Genomic DNA, 27,502 nt, shown 5'->3' on the forward strand with positions numbered 1-27,502 from the left:
ACCCATATGATGTGGCTGTGGTTTGGCAGAAATAAATCAGTGACTTTTTGTAGCCTGACATTGTGATACAGACTCAAAATATCATAAAACTCAAATGTATGCAGCTGTCTGACCTAATCGGGATTTAATAGAGGCCTTATCTTGTGAAACAGTTTTCCCACTTATTTGTTCCTTCAGAAGGAAAGTTCCGGTTTGCTAATGATAACAAGACATTTTCATTTACACTCAGTAAGCCAGATCACAGATCTGATTCCAGTCCGTCTTGGTTTCTCCAGCTTTATGTAAATCAGGATTGGCTCTTCTCCAGTCCAGACGCTGCTAGTGATGCACATGAAGCTGTTTGGTAACTGCCAAAAATCCCAAAAGCATAATAACTTTTATATAACAAACTATCAGACAAAGTGAGAGTATCACCTGATGATGGCGATGGATGAAAAGTCAAAGGAAGGTTATTACAGTATATCTTGTGGGGACTGCAAATATTTGAACATAATTATGAGGCAATCCATCCCATACTTGTCAAGATATTTCAGTCTGGGAGCAGAGGACAAAGTCTGGCTGGTGCAACAGGATTTGTATTGGGGCTGGGTAATAAATAAGATTTTGGTTATTGTGTGGTATTGTGTACAATGCAAATAGATCGTTGATGCCTGTCAAACAAAGTGTAACATTAAGTGCAATAAGTCAGGAATGAGGGAAAAACCAATAAGATACTCTGGACAAAGACAATGACATATATAATGTAGCATTATTTTCCCGTAAAAAAACAGTATTTATTCAAGTCATGGATCATGAAAAGGAATATAATTGTTATAAAAGCTGTTGTGACATATCATAGTAAAACAGAAATGACACCCAAAATCATACTTCTCCTCTTCAACAGTTTTTATTGCACCCAGCTGTCTGGCTGAATGGAAACGTTACTGACTGACCAGGTAAGGTCTTTAATGATTCATTATTTGCTTAAGTGTGACCCCAGACCCTCCAAGTGTGACCCCTAGCAGCGTCAAATATCTGTGCTATATCAGCTTTCTTTCTTTTACTGACCATGCAGAAAATCCTCTCCTCGTTTGTTTAGCTAATTCGAATGGCATTTTTCCCAGTCTCTTCCTCCTGAGCCAGTTTGTGCAACAGCTTAATGTCTCCAGCCCACTTTACTTAAAAAAAACAAAAACCTCAAAGCAGCTGTCCATCGGGCTCAGACCCTCCCCCAATGACAAAATCCTCCAATTTAAGCTTTTTAGTCCCTATTAGACAGTTTTGTCCCTTACTCTAATGCCCCCTATAAACTCCACACACACCATCACGTCATTGTGTGTAATAGACCCGCAGGTCCACTAGAGGGCACCCTGTCAGTGTCACTGTATGCCCCGCCAATGCGTCTAAAGTACATGCCTGTATGAAAGTGCAGTAGCAGCAGGGGACCGGACCAAAGAGAAACATACAGATACCCCCAACTCTTTTCCCTCCAGGTAAGATGAAGATATGTGGCTGATATATATATTTTTAAATGATAGATAGATAGATACTTTATTCATCCCCAAGGGGAAATTCACAGTTTCCAGCAGTATCCTCAGACTGGGATTAAACAGAAGATTTAAAATTTAAGGAGGCTTGCAAAGTACTATCATAACAACAGGAGGCAAAATGCTAAAGAACCAATAAAATCTATAGCAAAATAAGGAGCATTGGGTGAGTGGCCTAAGGTACATGGTTTAATACAGTGCTTGAAATGTATCACCCGCTTATGTAAAACTGTTTTAGGTTGCCAGTGAGTGTTGTCGTGTTAATTACATTTCATTTTGCAGTAGAAAGCCAAGGGTTATTAAGGTTAGATGAAGATTTAGGAGTTAGCTCTTTTAGCATTGAAAAAACTAATGTCTGCTAAAGTTGAGTAACATCAGGGTAAGCCTGGGTGGATGTAAAGTCAGACCAGTGTTTTAAGAAATCATCAGCATGACAGACAGGTTAGTGCTTGGACCCAATGGGATCTTTTTATCATTGTAGCACAGGTCACATTGGCCAGCGTTCATTTAAGGAACCCTTACTTTGCTTTAAACCAGTGGACCCCCAAGAATAACCAGGTTGGTGTTTATAGTGTTTATAGTCACTTTATCAAAGAATTCTGGGATTTGCATGTTGCACTCAGCCATATTGTGATTTCGATAATATTTCAATTAATTGTGCAGCCCTAATATGTATAAATATATAGCCTATAATAGATATGATAGTATCCCTTTAATGACATTATGGGACAATAATAAATAGCCTGTCTCTCATTCCACGCTGCTTGCCACATGTTGAGAACCACTGCTTTAACCTACCTCCAATGTTTGATGTGTGTGTGGACTGTGGAGCACTATAGGAGTTTTTTTCTTTAGTGCTTTTATTGTGGTCAGTAACATTAGGACTGTTTGATAATTGGCGAATGAATTCACCACAGCAGGCTGCAGGGACGGCATATTAATGCTAATAGGTTGATAAACAGTTGTTGCTATAGCGAGACGGGAAGTACATAAATCCCACTGCCTTGATAATGATGAAAGGCAATGCTCAGCAGGGCCTTTCTCTGGTCCAGTGTACAGTCTGTTCTATAGAGCATTCATGCAACAAGTTAATTAAGCTGCCACAAGCTTGCAGTAACAATACAGTTGAATTCAAAAGATCTTTATTGTCCACAAATCCCTACTGCCCTTTATTTAGCGAATATTTGGGCAGTTAACATGTTGAATATGACTGAATACAGATCATTTATCAAGTTGTTTGCATTATGCAGTAAGTCACACAGTTCTACATTTATAAAAGGAGCTGAAAGAGAAACAACCATTTTTTTGTTTTTCCTTTTCGCAAACAACTCCTGTTGTTCCCACTATCTCTGTCACCCCACCTACTGTATACTGTACACACTCACTCCGTCGTTCCTCTCTCTCAACCTCTTTGTCTTCCAGAAGCCCCACTGTCATCAGGTAAGCATTACTTTTCTGTTTTTAATCTCGTTTTCTCACTTACTTTCACTCAAACAAACCATGTGGTCTCTCTCATATGCGTGACAAACTGTGACACTGAGACGGTACCCTCTAGTGGTACACAGGAAAAACTATTAGCACTTGCTCAATGTATGATAGACAACTCACATTGTTGGAAAAACAGTGGACAACCGTGCACTCCTGCATGCACAGACAGAAAACAGTGCACATCATTAATGCAAGGTTGCATCCTCTAGTATCTACATTTTTCCACTGGTAATTTACCACACAGCTATTAATCTTAAGCAGTACTGCCATGTAAAAAACTTTTAAAGTTTAGTAAGATGATGAATTATCTAGCTTTAAACTAAATTTTAAAAAGCAAAAATCTTTGATAAATGTGAAGGAAAAATCAGAGGCCAGATGCATAAATGACCCCATCTTCACTTCAAGCGTCTTGGGCGGATTGGAAAGCTGTCTGATCTTGAAAAAGCAAAGTGTAAATGCACCCAAGAAGCATTGAAGACAGAGTGGAATCTGATGGCTCAAACCACCTCTGGGGGGCATTATTTGTGCCCATATCTTCCACATGAGCAAAGATCTGTGCCCACTGGAGCCCTTTATGTTGGCTGTATAGGAAGCTGGCTCAGTGGAATCATTCCCTCTTTTTGTTGTTGATAAATTAACAGTACTGGCTCTCGATCATAACATAAATGCTTGCTAAAAATCTCTCATAACAAATGTTGTTTGCCACATTCCTATAGCAATAACCCTGTAAGAGGACATTTTATAAACAATATGGTGGACAACATGTGGAGCATATATGGAATAATTCAATGTACATATTTTTTTATTGCTTTGTATTCTTTTAAGAAGCACCAACATGCAGAATAAATACATCACAGACAGAAAACAATCACAACAATAAAACTAATAACTCTTCAAGAAATGCACTATACACAGTGTACAAACGTGCTTTCACAGCCCAGCTAAGGTTTTATAAAAATATAAAAATATACAGTGGAGACAGCACATCAGGAACAATTATTATTTTGAATGGAACAGAAAACAGGAGGTATTTTTGAAAATATTGTGTGTCTATATAAATGACTGGCAATGTAATGTGATGTTTAACCTAGTACAGGTTACTGAGGAATTATTATGCTCTGTTGTCGTAATTATTAGTGATAGACATAATCACAAGGTCACAAGGCCGATAAACAAAAAATGTCTTCAGACACATCTGCAGGCAGCTCTCTCATTGTGGCTGCTGTGGAACGACGTTACAAAGAGTTCCCCTTTGTGAGTTCTGGGAATGTGGTGAAAGAGTTGGTTTCGACTTCTGCACTGTAAATACATCTTGCTGTCAACATATACCTGAATTTCCTATAGAACAGAATAGAACAGAAAAATACATGACTTTTCTTTCTATCAATATTGGCATTATGCACCAGCCATCGGCAGCCTATAAAATAGCTCTATGTACTGGCATTGGCCATTGAATATATATTATATATTATATTATATTATATATTATTATACATAATGTCTTACCCATACTTGATCAAATTAAATAAAACACAATAAAAATACATAAATGTTTGTAAAAAAAAAAAAAAAAGAAGAACCAAACCAAATGTTTTTCAGAGTGGCGAAAAAAAAGAGCCATGTGTAAATGGCCAGCAGCAGTAGGCCTATATGGTTTTTGGCCAGAAGATGTCACTATACAATAAGGAACAAATTACAGTCATCTGTAAAATGTACTGCCCACATACATGTTATATCTATATTTGATATCATATTGATTCATTTAACATAATCACTCTACCTCTTCCCTTACATTCTGGGTCTGTGAAATGAGACAATGCACAACTTTAAACCTGCATTCTTTCTACTGACAGCTCCACTGGTAGCAAAAAGAAGCGTGGTTGCATCAAAATGACCCTTAATTTTCCTTTAATTTCCCATTGTTGTTGTAATTTCAGAAACAAAGAAAGAAAGTACCTACCTACCTACCTACATTTATTAACTCAGTAAAAGTTTAAGCTTATAGTCTCAATCAGCAGCTTCAAGTTTTCTTTCATACAGCTTGATGTTCATTTAGTAAACTTGATCCCATTCTGAGTAAAACTGCCGATAAAGCAGGGTACCCTTTAGGGCGTGGCTACCATCATTTGATGTGCTACTGCACAGCTGAAAGTACAAGAATGGCCATCAGACCCACAGGCCAGAGAGGGAGGCTCCTCTTTGGGTCACCTGCAGGGAGATAGAAACAAACTGTTGACTGTGTTGGTTTATATCCTTTATACAGACATGTTCTGTGACTCTGCATGAATCATGTTGGAATCATGATGTTGCAAGTAATATCAAAAAGAGAACTACTTTTATTAGCTAGATTCTCACTGTTGAGCAACAGTCATAAAGCTCAGTGAAAGGCTTTATCTTGAAGAACAATCTGTACTTGAACTGTAGTGATGATGTAACAGTCCATAAAGAATTCAATGAATGAATCAATCAGTGTTTGTGGTTCGGTTGTAGTTAGTTGTGAATAAAAATTGACCATATTAGTTTAAAATAATAACATTCAATATCTCTGTTCCTCCAGCAGGTGTCAGCAGCACCAAATGATTGCTGGTCACTGTTAACACAATGCCACTTCCTGTAGGTCACTGTGAGTAAAGTACTTTATAAAAAGACGACACCAACATGGCTGTTGGTCTCATTTACACTGTAGTCAAACTTTAGAATTCATGTAATTTGCTTTATTTTCCCCTTAATTGATTTCTTAATAAATAATTAAAACCTCCAGTGATTATTTTCAATGGGTTACTTTTTAATGCATCGTAGCCATTTTAAAGTAACCTGTGACATTATTGAGCTTCTTCACATTATCACACACAGACTGCGCTTGCATGTACTAAATATTCTGGTTTTTATTCTGAAAAATATTCCTGTTAACATGCAGCTCTGCATTCTCAGTATTCTCTGTATGTCCTACAGAAGAATTCCCCTCTTTTTTCTCTAACTGCGGTCATGTTGCTCCTGTGGTAAAAGTGGAACAGCTGGAGCTGTTTGGGTCATTTGGCCTCTTTTCTACCGGTGGCGGACATGTTCAACGGAACAAACACATCCATGAACCTACTGATATCCAAGCCTTTCACAAAGTATAAAAGCAGGTGTGTTTCTCCTTCCGATCAGAAACGTGGAGTTTTATTTTCTACTCCAGCCTTGTTGTGTTGGCTAGTTGGTTAGTTAACAACGCACAGAGCTGACCGTAAACAGGCAAGAAGCAGCGTGTCGCAAACTGCGGTAAAAACTGCAAATGAGACACATATTCCAAACACGCTGTATACAGAACATGTTCAAAGAATGTTCCTAAATCACTTATCACTAACATCGGCAACATACCGTATGTCTTTATCGGAAAATGCTCCATTCGGAATAAGGAATAGGAATAACCAAACAGAATATCCTTTAAAGGACTGCTTTTAACATGATGCTTATTTAATGCGAGTATTCAAAGGAAACTTCCATTTCTTTTTCAACATCCTAAAAGGTTTTTTGTTTGTTTTTTTACAGTTTTTGTGTTTAGTCATTCTTGCATTTTACTCTCTAATTTAATAGTTGAGATCTGGGGATGCAGCATCAGTAAAACAGAGTTTGGTGGTACAACACTGGTCGTTAACAAGGTGCCATAAGCTTTAGCCTGTTATACGAAACTCCAGTAGTCAAAAATGTAATGCTGAACTGTAAAACCATTTATCCGAAAGCCTGTTGTTCCAAAAACAAACCACCTTTGCTCCAAAGGCTCAAAAATACACATGGTTATGTATACATAAGTTGGTTATACCAATGATATTTTCCTTCCCAACACACTCAAAAAATCCAGGGAGAGAGTGTGTTTTCTGTATAATGGGATAACTATTAACTCTTTTAACTTACCTCTGTTTAAAACGTGGGTGGTGCTCACAGTCACATTAAGGATAGGATTGTGGAAGAGGCAGGTCACAGATCGATATCGACCTTCAGGGATATCTACAGCACTCTTCAATCTGTATTGATGATCTTGATTGTCCTGCACTGCCGTAGTGTGAACATCCCTCGGATCGGGAACGTGTTGGGAGTTGTTGGAGAGGTACTGGAGTCTCCACTTCACCAAAGGCTCAGGGAATCCTTGTGTAGTGCAGACGGCAGTCATCGTTTCTTCATTTAGAGCCAGGCTGACGTTCGTGTAAGGAACTGCAAGTAAGAGAGAAAGGTCAATGATAAAACCACATTTTGAGAAATAGTGTTTGGGAAGATTGATAGCACTCTTCCTCTTAATATGAAATTAGAGACAGCAGTTGGTTAGCTCAGCATAGCAGACAAGAAAGCTAGGACAGAGCCATGCTAACCCAACTGCTAGCTGTAGCTTCACATTTAACAAATAGATATGAAAGTAGTTTTCATCTAACAATTATTGATTTTTTAAAAAAGTGCAATCTCCGTCCTTACCTGCAACATGTAAAGTGTGTTTGCAGAGTTGTCTGTGTTCTGGGTTGTATCTCCTCGACCCTCTGCTGTCAAACACTGCAGCAACAACCTGGAAAACTCTTCGGTCATCTTCGAGGGTTGGGTTTTTTATTTTGACTGAAATATTTCCTGTTGTCATTTCCTGAGGGAAGGCTGTGATCCTGTCTCGATAAAGTTTGTCTACGTGGTCTGGCACCTCCTTTCCTTTATTATAAGAGAATAAAACACGATTTCTTTCGTCTTGCCAGTAAAAGCGTAGGTCCTTTAAGTCAATTGGAGCTGTGGTCGTCAGGGTACAGGGGAGCAGGGCTGATTCACCGGCAGCAGTGTTGACATCGAGCCCCACTGTTACATCAGACACTGTCACAGAAAGCAAAAGCATTGTTGTTAACGGTGTCTGTTCCTGTTTATTTAAGATTACATTCCTGTAGTTCCAAACCTAAAGGTATAAAAATGCCATAGATCACAATACTACGGTGTCAGTTTTCTGTCAAGTACACGTACACACACACACACACACACACACACACACACACACACACACACTCAATGACTGGAAGATCAGCACTACAGAATAATATAAAAATGCAGAAAACTTACCTAACAGGACAAAGAATGCCACAGTGAACATTGTTGAGAAAATGAGTTTGTTGTTGTTGCTGAACTCCGGTGAGGAGAACAATTTGCTTAAAGCACGCTGGCCGACCCTGATGTGCTTATGATTGTGAAGTGAAACTATCCGATTTCCAGTTAATCAGCTGACACAGCATTTATGCTGACCAGTTATTTATATTCCTAATAATTCGACTAAATGACGCATTTCCTTTGGAACGTGACGTGTTTTTGTTTTTTTGCAGTTCTGGTCACATCATTGTGTTTAGTTGTTCAGTAGTCAGAAATGTCCTGCTGAACTGTAAACTGTATCCAACTGGTGTGTGAGTATGAAGTCAGTTTGGCTGTACTCACGTATGCTTGCTGAGGAAGGCACAGATCCAACTACGCTAACCTGAAGTCATCTGAGGATCCAAAGCAGTTCTAAGAGTCACAGTTGGACAGTCACAAAAACTATGAAGAAAAGGTTTTGAAGACAAAATACAGTGACCTGCAGTTTCTCCACTTAGAGTGCTCTTAATAACTGTGGAACTCCCCGTTCATTTTCTCTGTGTCAGTGCTCTCTGCTCAGTTGCTATCCTGTTGTCTCAGACCTGCTCTCAGAGAGTGGTTTTATCTGCTCTTCTACTTCCTTCTCAGCACATTAAGATTCTCTCTGGGTATTCCCGATGTTACTTTTTTTTTTTTCATTTCTCCGACCACAAGTTTGCCTGCCTCGCCCTCAGATTATTGATTGAGTTTATGTTGCTGAGCATGAAAGGTTGCATTCATACTAAGATTCTGGTTGGACTTTTTGATTTGAATTATACTTCCAGCTGGCTGAGGCTAAATGGTGGACAGGTGAGTGCTTGTTTTGATTTTGATTGTAATAATGTCTTATGATTCTTTCACAGTGTTATGGTTTAATTCGCTGCAACTGTCTGTCAATGTTAAATATTTTAGTCAGTTGTTGACTCAAGCACACTCTTATTTTCATTCAGATCAGTGTGTAGGAGTAAATATCCATAGTCAAGACGAGAATTCCAGCACAGTGTCCTTAAACTTTATTCAAGATAAAACATTTCAGTGCTTAGTCCTTCATCAGGTAAAGCAAAGGTACAAACAGCATTCCAGACACATATATCCAAATTGGCTTCATTTCACTTCACAGACAGTCTCTCTGTCCATTGTATATACTGTCAGTGTGACTGCTTGAAATTTACAAACCCATTTCTGACTTTAGAACATGTAACAGTTTGGGTCTGTGTTTCTTGGTTGAGCAACTGTTAATTTGGAGAGAGTGGAAGAAGGCAACAGGCGTGGTTTCCACGGGAGTGTGCCTATGTTCCCACATTTCTAAGATTTTTTTCCAAAATTAGGACTTATGTTCCCACATTTCCTTTTTCATAAATTTGTGGCAGATTTGATCCCTCTTCTCCCAATTTGGTTGGCAATTACACCCAACCTATTCCCTTACCATAACCCTAACCCTAACCCACTGTAAGACCTAATTTTGAAAATGTCCTAGAAATGTGGGAACATAGGGCTGTGGGAACATCGGGCTGACCCCATTTCCACAATACTCGTAATTTATTTCTAACACATCAACGTTACCGAGCCCGGTTGTACAGCTGCTATTTTATCACACATGAACAAAACAGAGAACACACGTAGCCCAAACATTACTGTTGAGTTGAGAGGCAAAAGGTAAACAGGAGCTCAGCCACAGGCATCCATTCACAGCAGGTGTACCGCTCAACTAACTCAAGACAGGTTAAGCGCTGTCTGATGACGCTTCTCTTGTATCTAGTCAACAGAGTCTTTTAAAGCTACATTTCACAATTTTGGCTGTTACAAGCCAAAGCTGGCATATTTGCTCGTCACTTTCTAATCAGCTTGTTGTTTCATCTCCATTTTAACTTTTTCCCTTCCTTCACTTCTGCATCAGCAGCAGCAACAGTATGGTCCACATCGGTCACGCTGTCTGCAACACCATCAGCTTCACTTTCTGCCATCAGGGCCATGTTCTTCTCTATCTGCTGCTGGTGTGCTCCTTGTTTACGTTGGACACAGTCTTCTATCAGGAATTAAAGAGAAATGTTTCAGTCATGATAAAAACCCCAGCAGTGTAGTGCTCCAGGTATTGATGGCAACGTATTTATTGTTCTTAATATATTTACTAATAATGACTACAGCAGCAAACACCTATAGTAGTTTGTACATGTGCAGAAAACAGTTTTCATCACCACAATAGCATCACCACAAGATACAATCATGAAACCTTAGTTGAGATCAAAATAAAGGCCGCATTCGATAATAAACTAGTAATTACTACATTATTACACTCATGTACTCGTGTAATAATGTAATGTAATGGCTACTGATGGGTCAGAACATATTCACAGACGTTGTGGCTGGTGTGATCCCATCACAGCACGGTCTCTAGTTTGCTTTGTTGTCAATCCTTCAACATGAGGGGAAACAGATTCTAAACATTAAAGCAGACCTTTTAAATTTGACGATGGAAGATTATTTTCTACCTCTAGGGACAGTAAATGCAACAAAATAGTTGAAGGTTTTAATTGCATGAGCTGGCTGTACTGAGTCACACCAAAACAAAGCACCAGTTAAAACTACATTTACAAAAGAGAATGAACTAAGATCACTCACATAATATGGCATCAACGATGAAGATGGCAAGAAGTACACTAGCCAAATGATGGTCCCAATGCTGGCCCACACCTGTGAATTAACAGAGGAAGGAATGATTTGACATGCTGCCCCAATACGAATCATGTTTTAGACTAGAGATGAAACAATATGAACATTTCCGATCATGATTCCAGTGACCAAAATCCCTATTTTCATTGACAGAAAACAAACCCACAATGCATTCTGCGGGTGTGCACCTGTGTCTGGCCCCCTTTATTTGATGCTGGACAGTTTTTAATGTGCAGTAATGCAGCTGCCCAAATCTTAAATCAATCAACTGAAACTGAAAATAATTAAATTAAAGTTTTGTGTATTAATAATGTTTATACAGATTGTGAGTAACTGAGTGTGACTTGAGCTGTAAGAGTACTACCTCATTAACTTATATTAATGATCTGCTGCTCTCACCAGAATCACTGATCTCTGCAGTTCCTTTAATCCTCTGGTTGGTGCGAGGGTTGAAGATGATGCAGGTTACAGACTGGAACTCCTTCATACTGACAGAGCTTGTGACTGAGAAGGTTTTCTCTGTTGGATCCTGCTGCAGGGACGTCTCAGCATCCTGCAGGTCCAGCTGTGCAGTGCTGGATTTGTTTCGACCTGTCCATGACACTTTAGGTTCAGGGTATCCTCCATGTGCTGTGCAGGTTGCTCTGTTAGCTGTGTTGTTAACAGTCAGGACTAGATGTTGGTAGGGAGCTGTGAGAGTGACAGAAAGAACAACTGTTGACACACTGGAGACATTCACAGCACTTTGATATGAGGAGATTTTTATTTTGGTTTGGAATAAAGAATCTACTGTACTCACCTGAAACCTGCAGTGTTGATTTGCAACGTTGTTCAGAAGGTTTGGGGACGTTTTTCTCGTCGATTAAACGTACATAGACCCAGAATGTTTTGTTGTCATCTCCAACAGTAACATTGTCAAGTCTAAAGGAAATATTTCCAGAACTTAACTCAGTACTGAAGACTTGGCATCTGTCCCTGTATTCGTCGGCAGCTGGCTGTGTTTGCCCATTTTGGTCCCAGTGAAACAAAATGTTCTTGGACTGGTCCTCCTGCCAGTAAAACCATTTGGGATTCCCTGGTAGGGAACAGGGGATCAGGACGGAGCCTCTAACAGTGGCATTGAGAAGCTGCACCTGACCCATGATGGGTGCTAGACAAGAAAACAGAAATATTTTCAGAAACAGGCAGTGAGTGAAACCAACAATTCACTGTTGGATGGCTGAGTACAGCAGAAGTTGAGTGTGCATGTGTACTGTTAGCTAAAGGAGTTTATATATTTGTTATAGTTTGGTAGTGCACTGGATATTTTACCAACTTTTGTGTTTAACGATATTCTGTGCCACACTGAAAGTGTCGGGAATGGAAAATGTGCTATGAGTATGACAGACACACGTTCATTTTAAAGAACAGCTGTAGATACATTTTCATAAATCATAACAATATAACCACATTGGTTTACATTTTGACAGCATACAGAACACCAGTTGCTATAATTTTAAATTCTTACAATGACATGCAATCTTGTAATTTACCAGTAACAGTAACCCACCACCTTACACACACACACACACACACACACACACACACACACACACACACACACACACACTCCTAATGCCATACTCTTATTCCACAGGCAGCATATGAGGAGGGCATGATGAGCCACTTCCTCCAAATTATTGAAAACAAAAGTGTCAACCTCTGTGTTCGTCCTGAGTGATTGGACTATTTTCAGCCAGATCAGATTAGTGCCTCAGTTCTCTAGCAACTTTAAAGCAGTAATAAAACATGAAGCAAAAATAATAGAAAATAGAGATACAGTAGAAATACATACAAATACAATAAGTTTGATTAAATAGGAAAAATTCAAATGGAAAACAATACAAATAAATAAATATACTTCAGAGTCCTAGGGCACTTCTCTTTTCTAGTTGTCTTTTTGAACAATATGATTTGAAGAAAATCTTAAAGTCATTCACAAATGCCACAAAGCCTAAAGCAAATTTTAAAAATCTACACTTGAATATAAAATTTACCAATAAGGAAAATATTTTAAAGTAAAGATTATTCATCTTTGTTTTGCATACAAATACCAAACTTAACATTATGAATTTACATTCTTTGTAACTAACTTCTCAAGCTTAACAACATTACAGGTGTAGAAAAGATGTTCCTGAGATTCAGTATCGTTTTGACAAAATGTACATACATACATTACTATCAAAATTAAATCAAAGCATTCTATAGTAATTAGAAAAAAAAATGTGGTTATCAATACACCGATTAGCAGATGGAGGAATTAGAGAAGAATAGTGTAACATTAAATTCATCAAAGCCACAGGCCACAAGGACGACTAAAGAATATCATGCACTAGATGTCACAATCTTCCTTTTACTTGACTTAAATCATACCCTTCATGGCATACCCAAATGCCATAGACTACATTTCTGTCACACACACACACACACACACACACACATTTCAAAATTAGGCCATATGTTCCCACATTTCCTTTTTCATAAATTTGTATCAGATTTTATCCCCCTTTCTCCCAATTTGGTAGCCAATTACACCCAACCTATTCACTTACCCTAACCCTAACCCTAAGTAGGAACACAATACCTAATTTTGAAAATGTCCTAGAAATGTGGGAACATAGGGCTGTGGGATGACAGTTCACCTCTGAGTCTCCCTTATGAAACGGACAAAGGGGGTGGGGGGGGGTCCACTGTAAGTCAGTCACGACTTGACTTTCTTCCAAATAACACACATTTTATTCATAACATAATAAGTACAGGCCTATAGTTCATGCACATTTTTGTTTTCCTGAATTGTGTGAAATAGCTCACAAAAATAGGTAATACAAGACGATTATGTGGTCACCAAGGTTCTCTAAGTTCTGATAACTTATACGGTCATGTTTTGTGCAGAACTGTGTTCATTGTCATTGTCTGGCAATGTTGGAGGTGGAGATTTTGCACCTTAAAAAATGTGTTTCCTGTTCCAAGTGCAATAGTTAAAGGCAAACAATGCAATATTTTTACCTTAATATACCGGCTTCAAAGTCATTTCGATGGTAAACGAACTCGTAGTACGTCGAATCAGCCCGATAGCAAAGCAATGCAAGTCTGAAAGGTGGCGCCCCGCCAAATCTCGCGAGAATCACAAATTGCTTTACGGCGCGACGTCGCATACATCAGCGACATAAGAAGCAGCCTCAATAGAAGACACTAGCAGGCATTCACTCAGACGTTATCTGGTCAGTAGACATGAAACTGCCACTGAGTAGATGTCACAATCTTACTTTTACTAGACTTAAATCATATCCTTCATGGCATACCCAAATGCCATAGACTACATTTCTGTCACACACACACACACACACACACACACACACACACACACACACTGACTGGAAGAACTGCACTATAGGTAATAATGCAGAAAACAAAACTTACCAACTACGAGAAAGTATACAAGCAACATTCTTCTGAGAACAAGCTCACCTACTAAACACAAAGACTTTTGGCCTATCCCATATGCGGTCATAATGTATAATGGTCTACCGACTGCTGGTTACAAGACTCGATGTCGATGCAGAGTAAAATAATCAGACTGCTATTTCCTCTCTGACATAGACAGCAGGCTAACAGAGCAACGAAGTCCTACTGCCACGTAGCCAGACCATTGCAAATGGCTGAATGTCGAAGATAGGAAATGGCATCTACTTGTCGCTACGTGATGACGTAAGAGGTGGAGCAATGGCAACGCAATCTCTTACTGACGAATACACCGACGGTTCAGTTTGATTTGAGAGGCATAAAGTAACAATGAGGACAACACCAACTTTGATCAAATAATTATTCCAAAGATTAAATCAGCAACTATATGTTTTTGTCTTCTGTTTTTGACCTATCAATCTCCTGTATACAGTATATAATACATTACTTGTTCATTTCTTCCAGTTAGTCATTGTTTTTTCATTTAGTGCGAGGCTGACATTCTTTTAAGGAACTGCCAGTAAGAGAATGAAGTTAAAGTCACTGACAAAAATGTCATTTGTCTGGTTTCTAAATATAGTTACAGCCAGCAGGTGGTTAGGTTGAAACTGAAACCAGGGGGAGACATCTAGCTTGGATCTGTACAAAGGTAACAAAATCTGCTGACCAGAACCTCTAAAGCTAACACATTAAAATGGGATCTTCATCATATATTAAAATAGTCCAGTACAGAACTTCTGTGAAACAAGAACTTTTAATTTCTACACTTTGTTTTTGTATTGTACAAGTTGTACAAGTTTCTACTTGTTTCCATTCTTTATGCTGGCTGTAGCTTTATATTCAATATGAAAGTAGTTTTGATCTCATAAACTTTCTTATGAATAAAAGTGAAATCTCCATCCTTACCTGCAACATGTTAAATATGTTGGCAGATTTGTCTGTGTTTTTGGCTGTATCTCCTCGGCCCTCTGCTTTCAAACACTGCAGCAAAAACCTGGAAAACTCTTCGGTCATCTTCAAGGGTTGGGTTTTTTATTTTGACTGAAATATTTCCTTTTGTCATTTCCTGAGACAAGGCTCAATTGGAGCTGTGGTCGTCAGGGTACGGGGAGCACCATTGATTCACCGGCAGAAGTGTTGACATGTCTGCTTTCTAAATATAGTTTAGTAGAGTTACAGCCAGCAGCTGGTTAGGTTGTTGCGTCAGACACTGTCACAGAAAGCAAAAGCATTTTCACTGCCATAGATAACAATATACTTCAGTGTATTTCCATCACACTTACCAATTAGGAGTATACCACAGATACGTATACCACAGATACAAAATACATTCTTGAGAGATCAAGCACACTTGATGAACTCACCAAAAAGCATGTGGTTAGAAGCCACCCACTGTTACAGGGCTGGATGTTTATGTAAAGCGAAAGCATCAGACCTATATTTTCTCTCTGACACAGACAGCAAGGCTCAGTTCACAACAGAAGTTATCTCAGGACACTTTCCAACCTAGGACAGACACTTCGGCTCTAGGTGGGTGGTCGTCTGCCTCGACCAGTTGGGGTGAGAGAGAGAGAGAGAGAGAGAGAGAGAGACAGCAACAAGTACACTAATAGTAGTGACTGATGATGATGAACATGAACATGAAGAAGATGATGACGACGACAACCACGACAATTGACAATAGTAATAATAGTAACTGTAGTAATAATAATAATAATAATAATAATAATAATAATAATTATAACAAGGTGATGAATCATTCATATTTATTATAAAAATGTTGCTGTCAAACACTGCAGCAACAACCTGGAACACTCTTCGGTCATCTTCAAGGGTTGGGTTTTTAAATTTAACTGAAATATTTAAAGCTGGTTGTAAACGAGCTGCCCATTTTTGACTACTCCAAAACACCAGTTGTCAAAAATGTCCTACTGAACTGTAAACCCATGTATCCGACCGCTCGTCGTCCCGAATATACACACTCTGGTATGTGAGTATGAAGTCAGTTTGGCTGTCCTCATGTATGCTTGCTGAGGAAGGCACAGATCCAACTACGCTAACCTGAAGTCATCTGAGGAAATCAAAGCAGTTCTAAGAGTCACAGTTGGACAGTCACAGAATCTATCAAGAAAAGGTTTTGAAGACAAAATACAGTGACCTGCAGTTTGTCCACTTAGAGTGCTCTTAATAACTGTGGAACTTCCCGTTCATTTTCTCTGTGTCAGTGCTCTCTGCTCAGTTGCTATCCTGTTGTTTCAGACCTGCTCTCAGAGAGTGGTTTTATCTGCTCTGACTTCACATTAAGATTCTCTCTGGGTATTCCCTATGGTACTTTTTTTTTTTTCCATTTCTCCGACCATAAATTTGCCTCCCTCGCCCTCAGATTATTGTGTTTATGTTGCCGAGCATGAAAGGTTGCATTCATACTACGATTCTGGTTGGACTTTTTGATTTGAATTATACTTACAGCTGGCTGAGGCTAAATGGTGGTGCTTGTTCTGATTTTGATTGTAATAATGTCTTATGATTCTTTCACGGCGTTATGGTTTAATTTGCTGCAACTGTCTGTCAATGTTAAATATTGTAGTCAGTTGTTGACTCAAGCACACCCTTATTTTCTTGCAGGCGAGTGTATAGGAGAGAGAATTTCAGCACAGTGTCCTTAAACTTTATTAAAGATAAGCATTCAATCCTCAGACTTTCATCAGGTAAAGCACTGGTACAAACAGCATTCCAGACACACATAGCCAACACGTCCTCAGGTGAGGCCAATCAGGGACCATGCGCTGTCAGGTGATCAATCCCACAGGCTGTATGCATTGAGCCAATTAGGGACGTCTCACCATCATTCACTATCTGTAATGGACAGCAACTACATCAATTTATATACAAACATTGATTATTATAAAAACTATTTAAATCAAGTAATTTCTATCTTACTCTCACTGACTTACTGTCCATAGGTTTATCCACTGATGAATTGTCTTCTATTGCCCAGGTACTGACACCCTGTTTGGAGGATCTTAGCGCATTGCCCTCATCATCCACATGTTTATGTATACATGAATTTAGTATGTATGTACATTTATTTAGATTCTATGACATTTTCAATGTTTTTACTTAGAATTATATGATTTATTGTGGCTCCTATTTTTACATTATGAATAGGCAGTAGGTTGGCACAGAAATACATGGACTGTAACAATATACCAAAACCAATATTTAGAATTTGTTGTTTTATGAATTTCCATGCATGCTTGCTTTGATTCTTCTTCATTCCACTGGTCTCCTCCTCTACTTCTGGAATTCATTTTTGTTTAATGAATGAATTTGTTGTTGTGTTTTTGATTAAAACTTTTTTACTTTCTTCAGATTTCTTTTCTGCAGTGCAGAATGTATTTCTTACTGTTAACTTTTACAGAGTGGCAATAAAAAGCATTCTGCCTGGAAATATAACAAACTGGCATCATGGGATGTGCACGGCATTAAAGGAGGACTGCAGCAGGTGATAAAAACCAGCTATCAATGCTATTCGATTACTATTCGATGACATACCAGACAGCTTCTTCCCTCAGTGAAGTTTCTGAATTCTTCCACAACAATTCATTCAGTTTAGATTTTGAATTACTTTTATTTTACTTTTTATGACTCACTGATTAATGCTTTATTTCTTTTTGGGGGTAGCACAAAGACAACTATCTCTAAATTTAATTCTATAACCTTGAATGAGAATCACAATAAAATATCCTTGAATGTTTACAAGAGTCATTAGAATTCATGCTCAGTTACACATCTACATCTAGGCTGAAAATAATTATTGGTGTTGGTGAGGCTGTCTGGGACATGTTGGGTTGTCCGGACAGAGCCTCAGGACCAGCTGGCTGAGGGGACTCTTCTCTGGCTTCAGTTCTTGGCAGGTTAAGGTTATGTCTGGGGGTCACTTGATTTTAGGTGACTGCAAAATTGAATTGCTCTTTTCTATGTTTAGTATGAAGGGCTATTTGAGTCCTGCTTTCCAGGCATTGTTTGGTGTCTTCCGTTGGACATGCAGGATGTTTTTAAAGAACTCTAGGTGGAAAGATTCTATTATTGTTTTGTCCCATTTGTCAAATTCATGATTTAATTCAGGTCCCCAAATGTAGAATTATCGGTTCTAATACAAATTGGAATTTTTACCAGATTTGAAAAAGGATGTCATAAAGACTGCATAGAGACCACAGAGCTGCTGTCAAAAAGAGATGTACTGAGGGCTGATATACTGAAATATGTATACAAATATAAAAAACCTCAGTAAACTGACAAGCCATGATGATGATGATGATGAGGATGATGATGAGGATGATGATGAAGTGAACAGATTAAGGAATTTTGAATCTTTCATGGAACAAGTGTTTTTTCCCCCTGTGGAGACTGATCTGTACATGACTTGTACAACTGATCTGGACAACTCAAGAATATTGTTCCTGCCCCAGAGGAAATTCTGTTCATACAAGTGGTTCTTGCATGAGTTCATCATCCAGTTGGCCTGAAAAAATAAGATTTTTATAAGACTCTCTGTGTTAGATTTCCTGAGTGTACGTGTGTTGATATGTAATGCAATACCCAATGTGACCAGCAGAGGGAAGCATCGGGTTTCATATCTATCGAGGATGATAGTAGTTTCAGGAATTGTACAAGAAAAGCTACAGGCTGTATGACATGTATGATGTTCATTCTTACATTAAAGTTTGAGCATAAGCTCGCTGCAGATTAAACCATGTCTCATCTCATGAAGACACAAATAACACAGAAGGTGGTCTATTGCTGGGCCAGTGAAGCTGCACCACTCAGTCACTCTAACCTGTGCGAAAAACAAAACAGACAAAACTCATCAAGTTTTTTTGTCTGGGCCTGTTTCTTTTATAGTGTTCGCCTGCTTCAGAACCTTCTTCACATATTGTTTTGGGATGTGACCACTGGAGGGAGAACTCAGTCCAGCGAGTTGAGCTGCTCACATTGGCTGCACAGTTTCAACTCGTCTGGTCACACACAATCTCGTATTTCAGATAAACATTACACTAAAATATGTTTCTGAAAAGATTTTAGGCAAGAAATAGGCGACGCAATAACAGAATCTTACATTCATATTTGATCAGCACTGCTTTGTTTGCTTTGTGCGTTGAGCTGGACGAACTCACTGAGATGGGCTATCAATCACAAAAAGCATACACTGCTTTATTGTAATTGTAAATTGTAAACTTCTCATAAGCACTGCATTTTCTCTTACCTCCTATGGTTTCAGCCTAATTTGTGTTTATCCATATCAGGTCACAAAGTTTCTATGTGGTAGTTCAGTTTATACTTTTTCACCAGTTGATAGTCATTACGTCCTCAGTTGTGGGGTCCAGGGGAAAAGAGGAGTAATAATAAATCATTTACACAGGCGTTTAAAGAAGGGCAGAAAACATAAAATCTTTTACTTCTAAACGATTTATTTCAACGTAAATGAAGTCAATGTTAACACAGAAGAACTTCCTAAAAAGAAAGAAAGCAAAAACCATCTAAACTAAACAAACCACTGTGACAACAAATAAATATGAATAACACTATCCCTCCACTGAGGGAGAAATTGTAACACACACACAAGACTAGCACCACTCAGCTCTGCTTTAACACTGACAGCGACATGACTCTATCTGATGGTTTTTGGCCCACCGGCCCCGTCTGCTTCCGTCACAGCTGCTTATATAGCAATCGCCCTGCTTGCTAAACCACTGCAGGTGTGCGTGACCAGTCGGAGGGGACGAGCGGTACCTGGAACAGGACAGCAGAGGCACAAACATACACACGTCACAATAGTATATTTGTAAAATAATTACAATAGAGAATGAACTGAAATCACTCACGTGTTCTGTAGAAATGCACACACAATGCAACGATGACGATGACGAAGACCGGAAATACAAATATCCCAATAAGCAAGTAATGATGCCTCTGCTGGTCCTCGACTGTAAATAGTGGAAATCACAGAGTAATAAATTATTTGACATGCTCATTCACCCACAATTCCAACAGCAAATATTATTGTTTACACCATACTTACATACAATTAAAATAGGTCAGATAGCTAGTGTAAGGTTAAATAAGCCACAAATCTCAAACTATTAATTCACGCTTTTATTTGTTCTTGTCTAGATTCATTGTAATTCCCTCCACATATGATTCAGTCAAGCTGCCAAATTCTTGTGCCAAAACATTTATTACCATGACAACAAAAGTTACCTGACTTCATTTTTTCCAGCGTGTCCAGGGAGAGTGTGTGTTTTCGGAACAACGGGCCTTTTGTGCAGTGGGCTTTTGTTTTCTGGATAATGGGATGACGCTCCAATGGGAGTTTTTTCTGATTGTTGGGGTTGTGGGCCACATTTTTACCATAAACCAAATGTGAACAGAACTCAAATTAATTTATTTTATAGGCTAAAAGTAAGAGTATTGTAATTTATAATTGAGTAAGAGATACTGCATGACCATATACCAGACCCTGGAGGACTGCAGAGCTTCTATTAACTTACCTCTGTTTAAAACGTGGGTGGTGCTCACAGTCACATTAAGGGTAGGATTGTGGAAGAGGCAGGTCACAGATCGATATCGACCTTCAGGGATATCTACAGTGCTCTGCAATCTGTATTGATGATCTTGATTGTCCTGCACTGTCGTAGTGTGAACATCCCTCGGATCGGGAACGTGTTGGGAGTTGTTGGAGAGGTACTGGAGTCTCCACTTCACCAAAGGCTCAGGGAATCCTTGTGTAGTGCAGACGGCAGTCATCGTTTCTTCATTTAGAGCCAGGCTGACGTTCGTGTAAGGAACTGCAGGTAAGAGAGGAAAACTAAGGTCAATGATAAAAATAGTTTAGAACGATTGATAGCAACATGAAGCTACAGTCTGCAGCTTAGCAGACTGAAACCAGGGGGAGAATCGAGCTTGGCTCTGTCTAAAGGTGACTGCCGACCAAAGCCTCTAAAGTTTACAAATTAACATTTTAAATATAGGGCAGCACATAATTCCTGTAAAACCAGAACATTTGAACATTTGTACAAGTTAAACAAATGATATAACTAACAACAGAGGGGATGGTAGGTAGATACCTTTGGACCGAGCCACACCAGCTGTTCTCCTGGTTCCTTCTTCATGCTAAGCTAACCGGCTGCTGGCTCTAGCGTCATATTTAACAAAGAGAAATGAAAGTAGTTTTGATCTTCTCTCCGTCCTTACCTGCAACATGTAAAGTGTGTTTGCAGAGTTGTCTGTGTTCTGGGCTGTATCTCCTCGACCCTCTGCTGTCAAACACTGCAGCAACAACCTGGAAATCTCTTCGGTCATCTTCGAGGGTTGGGTTTTTTATTTTGACTGAAATATTTCCTGTTGTCATTTCCTGAGGGAAGGCTGTGATCCTGTCTCGATAAAGTTCATCTACGTGGTCTGGCATCTCCTTTCCTTTATTGTAAGAGAATAAAACACGGTTGCTATCGTCTTGCCAGTAAAAGCGTAGGTCCTTTAAGTCGACTGGAGCTGTGGTCGTCAGGGTACAGGGGAGCAGGGTTGATTCACCGGCAGCAGTGTTGACATCGAGCCCCACTGTTACATCCGACACTGTCACAGAAAGCAAAAGCATTCTCATTTCCTGTGTCTTGCCATAGATAACAATATACGACAGTGTATTTGCGCCAAACTTACCAATTAGGAGAATGTGTACCACAGACACAAAAGACATTCTTGAGAGAACAAGCACACTTGAAGAACTCAGCGGTAAGACTTTCGGTAAAGCATGTGGTTGGGCTGGATGTTGATGTAAAGCAAAAGCATCATAACTATAATTTCACTCTGACACAGACAGCAAGGTGATAAATAATTTACATTTCTCGGAAAAATAGCAATAACACCTATTTAGAAATTCCCCCACTGTCAGACCAGACCAGTGCAAACAGTCAGATCATTGAATCTCAGAAATACTTCCACTATGACTGAGGGTCCGTTTCAGTTCACATCAGGCGTGGGCAACAGCAATCTCATATATGACTATCACTGACGGCTATGAAGCCAGTTTGATTTGAGAGGAACAGGCACAAAGGCATGATAAGGACATTTGGATTTTCTACTATGGATTTTCGACTGTGTTTTTGACTGGAATAACATTTTGTGATGAAAATGGTAAGAATAATAGAATAACAGTGTTAGTTTGCCAGGGCTCAGGCACATGCAATGTGTAATGTAATCATCTAAAAAGAACTGCCAGTAAGAGAGTGAAGTTAGGGTCACTGACAAAACCTCACTTTGAAAAAATGTACTTTGGGAATATTGATCACACTTTCATGTCTGCCTTCTAAATATGAAGTTACAGCCAGCAGCTGGTTAGCTTAGCTTAGGCTGAAACCGGGGGGAGAAATGTAGCTTAGATCTGTCCAAAGGTAACAATATCAGCCAACTAAATGCTTTAGTTCCAAACACAGGAACACTCAGCTATGTGTAGCACAAAAACAAGACCAACATAAGAACAACAAGAAAAAGCTAACTTTAAAAAAAGAAAATAAAATAAAGTGAAAGCAACCCCTTGATTCTTCTTATTTATTCCTCTCAAGCCCCAGGTTTATGTTGTTAAATTATTATGCACTTGTAGTGTATCTTTATGGAATTTATCTTTATGTATGGTTACATAATGTCACTGTTCAAAATGTTGAATAAAACATGAAAGCTGCTGATAATCTTTTTGGTCTGACTGTTCTGGATGTGTTACTCTGTTTTGCATTAAAGGACTAAAAGTGATTTTACTTTCTTTGTCAGTTTCTAAGACAAACCCCTAAAACTACACTGTTGACATATTTTAAATACCTTCTTTATTTAGATAAAAATATATATTAAATCACTAAAACAGTACAGTAAATAAAATCAGAAGCAAATTGCAGAAAATTCAGTCAAAAGGGTCTAATGCCAACTAACAGCATGATTTTCCTATGGTGTTCCTCAAGGTCTTGGAGTCTAAGGGTGGTATTTTGGAGGGATTTTAACTATTTGTTAAAGAAGGGTCAAAGACAGCTACACTGTGCACCAAATCTGTGTGCAAAAAATGGTAATAAACCCAAAAACTGCTGCAGAAACTCAGGAGAGTCTGGCAATGGCCATTATATACTTTCATTGTAATGTTATAAGCCTTAGACACTGTTATCTTTCACATTTATAACAGATGTGTGATTATAAAAACACACACAGTGCCGAGCTGCTGTCTCCCCCTAAAGATAGGGAGGGGTACAGTGGAAGATGTTTAAGCATTTCAAGTGGTTTCATTTTTTTATTTTGAAGGCAGATAACTGTTTGTATTTGCTGATTTTTGGTGCCACTATTCTCAAAAGAAAAAAAAGGATTTAATTGTATTTTGTCCTCTGACATAAAATATCATATGATGATGAAATTCTTCGGGTAGTGTTCGCTGTTCCTTCTCCCCAGGCAGATTTCATTCAAGGTTTTGCGGACTGAACCTCCTGAGATGGGTGAGTCAAATTACTTTGACAAGTTTTAATATAAGGCATTTATAATATAAAAATAAAAATATATTTTGGGTTAACCTTAATGTACAGAAAGAATATAATAACTGTTTAACAGCCAAACACATGTCCAAGCTGGGACTTTGTCGACTCTGATAAACTGCTGGATATTTAACTCGCTATTGGTGTGTCAAACGTGTAAAACAGAAGTGAACCCTCTGGAAACTGTTCTGGCTTCTTTATTAACAGTTTAATTAACAACGAGGAGTTCTATAGAATAAATTAAGGGAAAATCAAATTTGGAAATGCTCTAACTGAAAGGTGACTTGCAATGCAATGGTTATGATGATAGCAATACAGCCACATTGGAATCAATTTATATTCAATATTGACAGCAACTACATAAAATCTTCCTTTCAATACAAACTGATCATCACAGTAACTTTTTATACTTTACATTCGTTCAGCCTGCTCAACAGTTACATCTGGTGACTTTAATCAGATAATACAGTTGTAATACCGCCCTAAAAATATTAAAATGGAAAGTAACTTGTACTTTAAGTAAGTTATTAACCAGGAACCAGGTTATGTCAAATGACCATTGGTCATTTTAATTCATTTTATATGGGAGTAAAGATTTTCAGTACTCTTCCAACTGCTGCTGCTGACTTTGATTTGTCTTTGTCACTTTCTGATCATCTCCATTTTCAGTTTTTAACAGTGTTACTTCTGTCTCTGTATCGGCACTAGCAGCAGCAGTGCGGTCCTCATTGGTTTCGCATCACATTTAGCTCCTAGAATTAAAAAGAAATGTTTCAGTCATGATGAAAAAAAAACCGCAGTGTAGAGCTCCAGGTATTGCTGGCAATGTATTTCTTTCATTTTTATTTTGTTGTGTGTAACTAACACTTTTTAATTTCTTTGAATCCAGAAAAACAAAAGCTGATAGCAGTATTTATATAAAAAAAAACAATTACAATAGAGCATGAACTAAGGTCACTCATATAATGTCACAGCAATGATGATGATGACACTTACATTTATTCCAATAACGAAATGATTGTGGAAAAGCAGGCCCTCACCTGTGATTAATTTGGCTCCCCCCGATTTCCTTGGTTTTGTTGATTTTGTTGATGGTAACAGCACCCACAATAAAACAAGCAAACGCCATCTCATCAATTTGCAGAGAGCAAACACCAGAGGACGGATTAGAAAGAGATAAAAACTCCAAATATTATTAGTATTATTTTGCAAGTGATATACTAGATGGAAATGGATGACCAGATAGAAAAATAAATAAATTCAGTTCAATTATATCTCCATTATAAACAGGTTTCTTCATGTTCTGCATCAGCACCACCAGAAGCTGCATCCTCATCTTTCAGCACCACCATTCCTCGTCCTCAGTGGAATATTCTTCTCAGGCTGATTTCGTACACGTTGGGCTGAGCATCAGAAACATTTCCTTGGTTTTATGGGTTTTGTGGACTCCAGTTACGCCTTTTATCTGGAATCAAAGATATTTTTTTCATGTCATGATGATACAAACAACCCCAGCAGTGTAGTGCTAGTCCATAAACAATGTCTAAAAGTTCAGATACTGCACTCTGACTCTTTAAAGAATTGGGATGTTCAGAGAAACTGCAGTGTTTCCTTTTATTTACAGCTTATAGGAATTTGTCTGACAATGTAATAATCAATAATAATTTGCAATTTAGTGTGTGATTTAAGGAGTTTAACCTCCAAATCAAATCAAATTAATTCATGAAATTCTGCTAAAAAAAAGATGTTAACAGGAGATTAACAACAGCCAAATTGTGTTTATCCATTTCAGGTCACAAGGTTTCTGTTTGCTATTTGAGTGCATTCCTTTTCACCAGTTGATGATGTATTTATATTTAAAATAAGAATTACAATATAGAATGAACTAAGATCACTCACGTTTTCTGTAGAGGTACAATATGAGAAGTATGATGATGATGATGATGATGATGATGGAAAGAGGTAGGCCAACAGCTAATCCAACAGCCAAAGAAATGTCTCTCTTTGGTTCCTCATCTGTAAATTATGTGAAATAACAGAGTAAGAACGTATTTAACATGCTGCACTGATATTTGATCACATTTTAAACACATTAATGTACTGTGTGTTTGGTATGTAGTGCCACAAGAATACTGAATTCTTTCAGCTCCACAAATCTTCAGTCACTGATTTATTAGATAAATCAATCAACTGGAACACAATACAATTCTTTTAAAGCAAGTTTGTCATAAATTATTAATAATCAATTGTGTTTAATGCAATTTATATTGTTTCAATTAAATATAATAACCACATTGTGCTTTGAGGCATCATTAACTTATATCAATGATCTGCTGCTCTCACCAGAAGCATTGATCTCTGCAGTTCCTTTAATCGTCTGGTTGGTGCGAGGGTTGAAGATGATGCAGGTTACAGACTGGAACTCCTTCATACTGACAGAGCTTGTGACTGAGAAGGTTTTCTCTGTTGGATCCTGCTGCAGGGACGTCTCAGCATCCTGCAGGTCCAGCTGTGCAGTGCTGGATTTCTTTCGACCCATCCATGACACTTTAGGTTCAGGGTATCCTCCATGTGCTGTGCAGGTTGCTCTGTTAGCTGTGTCAGTCAGGACTAGATGTTGGTAGGGAGCTGTGAGAGTGACAGAAAGAACAACTGTTGACACACTGGAGACATTCACAGCACTTTGATATGAGGAGATTTTTATTTTGGTTTGGAATAAAGAAGCTACTGTACTCACCTGAAACCTGCAGTGTGGATTTACAGTGTTTTTTAGATTTGTGCTCGTCTATTAAACGTACATAGGCAAAGAATGTTTTGTTGTCATCTCCAACAGCCACATTGTCAACTCTAATGGAAATATTTCCAGATTCAAACTCAGTAGGTAAAACTTGGCATCTGTTTTTGTATTCCTCAGCTATTGGTCGTGTTTGCCCATTGGTGTCCCAGTGAAACAAAATCTTGTTGGACTGGTCCTCCTGCCAGTAAAACCATCTGAGACTGAATGGGTGAATTGGTAGAGAGCAGGGGATCAGGACGGAGCCTCCAACAGTGGCACTGAGGAACTGCCCTGAGATCTGACCAACTATGGTTGCTAGAAAAGAAAACAATGAAATATTTGTCAGGAGGAGCAGAAACTGTGCTATCTGAAATGGGCAGAGGCAGTGAGTGAAACAATTACATGGCTTTAAACCAGAATGGGTAACTTTAAGGAACATGTCCATAAGACTGCTGAACACTGTATAACCATTCCCCCTTCCCTCCCCCTCCTCACCCACACACCCACACTGCACCACTAGGATCTCTCCGTCATACTGCTGTGAAATATGCAACTACACTGTGAAATTATATTTATCTTAGTTATCTTATTTGTGTTATATACAAATGTTTATTTTACATAGGCAACTACACTGTGCAATATATATTATTTTACAGGTTTTTTTATACAAAAGTTTTTACTCTCTCTTTTACATTTGCATATCTATTTTTAGACTGTACATACTGCCTCCCCTTTATTCCTGCTGTGCTATGTGCCATTGCAACGTAATTTCATTTTGATGCAAATCCAAATAACAAATAAAGTCTGTCTAAGTCTAAGTCATATACTGCACATGTTGTGTGTACAGTGCTGAGACAAACCTGCAACCTCTGTGT

The 27,502-nt window shown here is 38.5% G+C and overlaps 2 protein-coding genes across 18 annotated transcripts in view; both read right to left on the minus strand.

Moving 5' to 3' along the window:
- Nucleotides 1-3,798: 3,798 nt before the first annotated feature.
- Nucleotides 3,799-22,636, minus strand: LOC127365793 (CD276 antigen homolog). Of its 2 annotated transcripts, none has more exons than XM_051404274.1 (4): nucleotides 21,823-22,636; nucleotides 7,461-7,737; nucleotides 6,909-7,205; nucleotides 3,799-5,222 (listed from the first exon to the last, which is right to left on the minus strand). In XM_051404274.1, exons 1-4 carry the CDS (start codon nucleotides 22,042-22,044, stop codon nucleotides 5,149-5,151), a joined length of 870 nt encoding a protein of 289 aa, XP_051260234.1. In that variant the 5' UTR covers nucleotides 22,045-22,636; the 3' UTR covers nucleotides 3,799-5,148. The 2 variants fall into 2 exon arrangements, with proteins under 2 accessions (XP_051260234.1, XP_051260235.1); XM_051404275.1 differs by lacking the exon at nucleotides 21,823-22,636 and adding an exon at nucleotides 8,079-8,405 and having other exon boundaries at nucleotides 7,461-7,838.
- The window catches only part of LOC127365787 (T-lymphocyte activation antigen CD80-like), a 44,627-nt gene continuing 26,235 nt past the window's right edge, over nucleotides 9,111-27,502 (minus strand). The window contains exons 5-8 of one of the 16 annotated variants that reach the window (XM_051404250.1): nucleotides 26,387-26,433; nucleotides 11,190-11,381; nucleotides 10,740-10,811; nucleotides 9,111-10,143 (exon numbers count right to left, since the gene is read on the minus strand). In XM_051404250.1, coding sequence (XP_051260210.1) covers nucleotides 9,974-10,143; nucleotides 10,740-10,811; nucleotides 11,190-11,381; nucleotides 26,387-26,433 — 481 coding nt within the window. In that variant the 3' untranslated portion in view covers nucleotides 9,111-9,973. Of the gene's footprint in view, nucleotides 10,144-10,739; nucleotides 10,812-11,189; nucleotides 11,481-19,744; nucleotides 20,085-20,176; nucleotides 20,279-24,032; nucleotides 25,317-25,750; nucleotides 25,868-26,194; nucleotides 26,434-27,502 lie in introns of those variants that run through there. The other 15 variants (XM_051404246.1, XM_051404247.1, XM_051404251.1 and 12 more) reach the window with 15 other exon arrangements.

The sequence above is a fragment of the Dicentrarchus labrax genome, unplaced genomic scaffold, assembly GCF_905237075.1.
Source record: "Dicentrarchus labrax unplaced genomic scaffold, dlabrax2021, whole genome shotgun sequence".
In the NCBI taxonomy this organism is placed as follows: Eukaryota; Metazoa; Chordata; class Actinopteri; family Moronidae; genus Dicentrarchus; species Dicentrarchus labrax.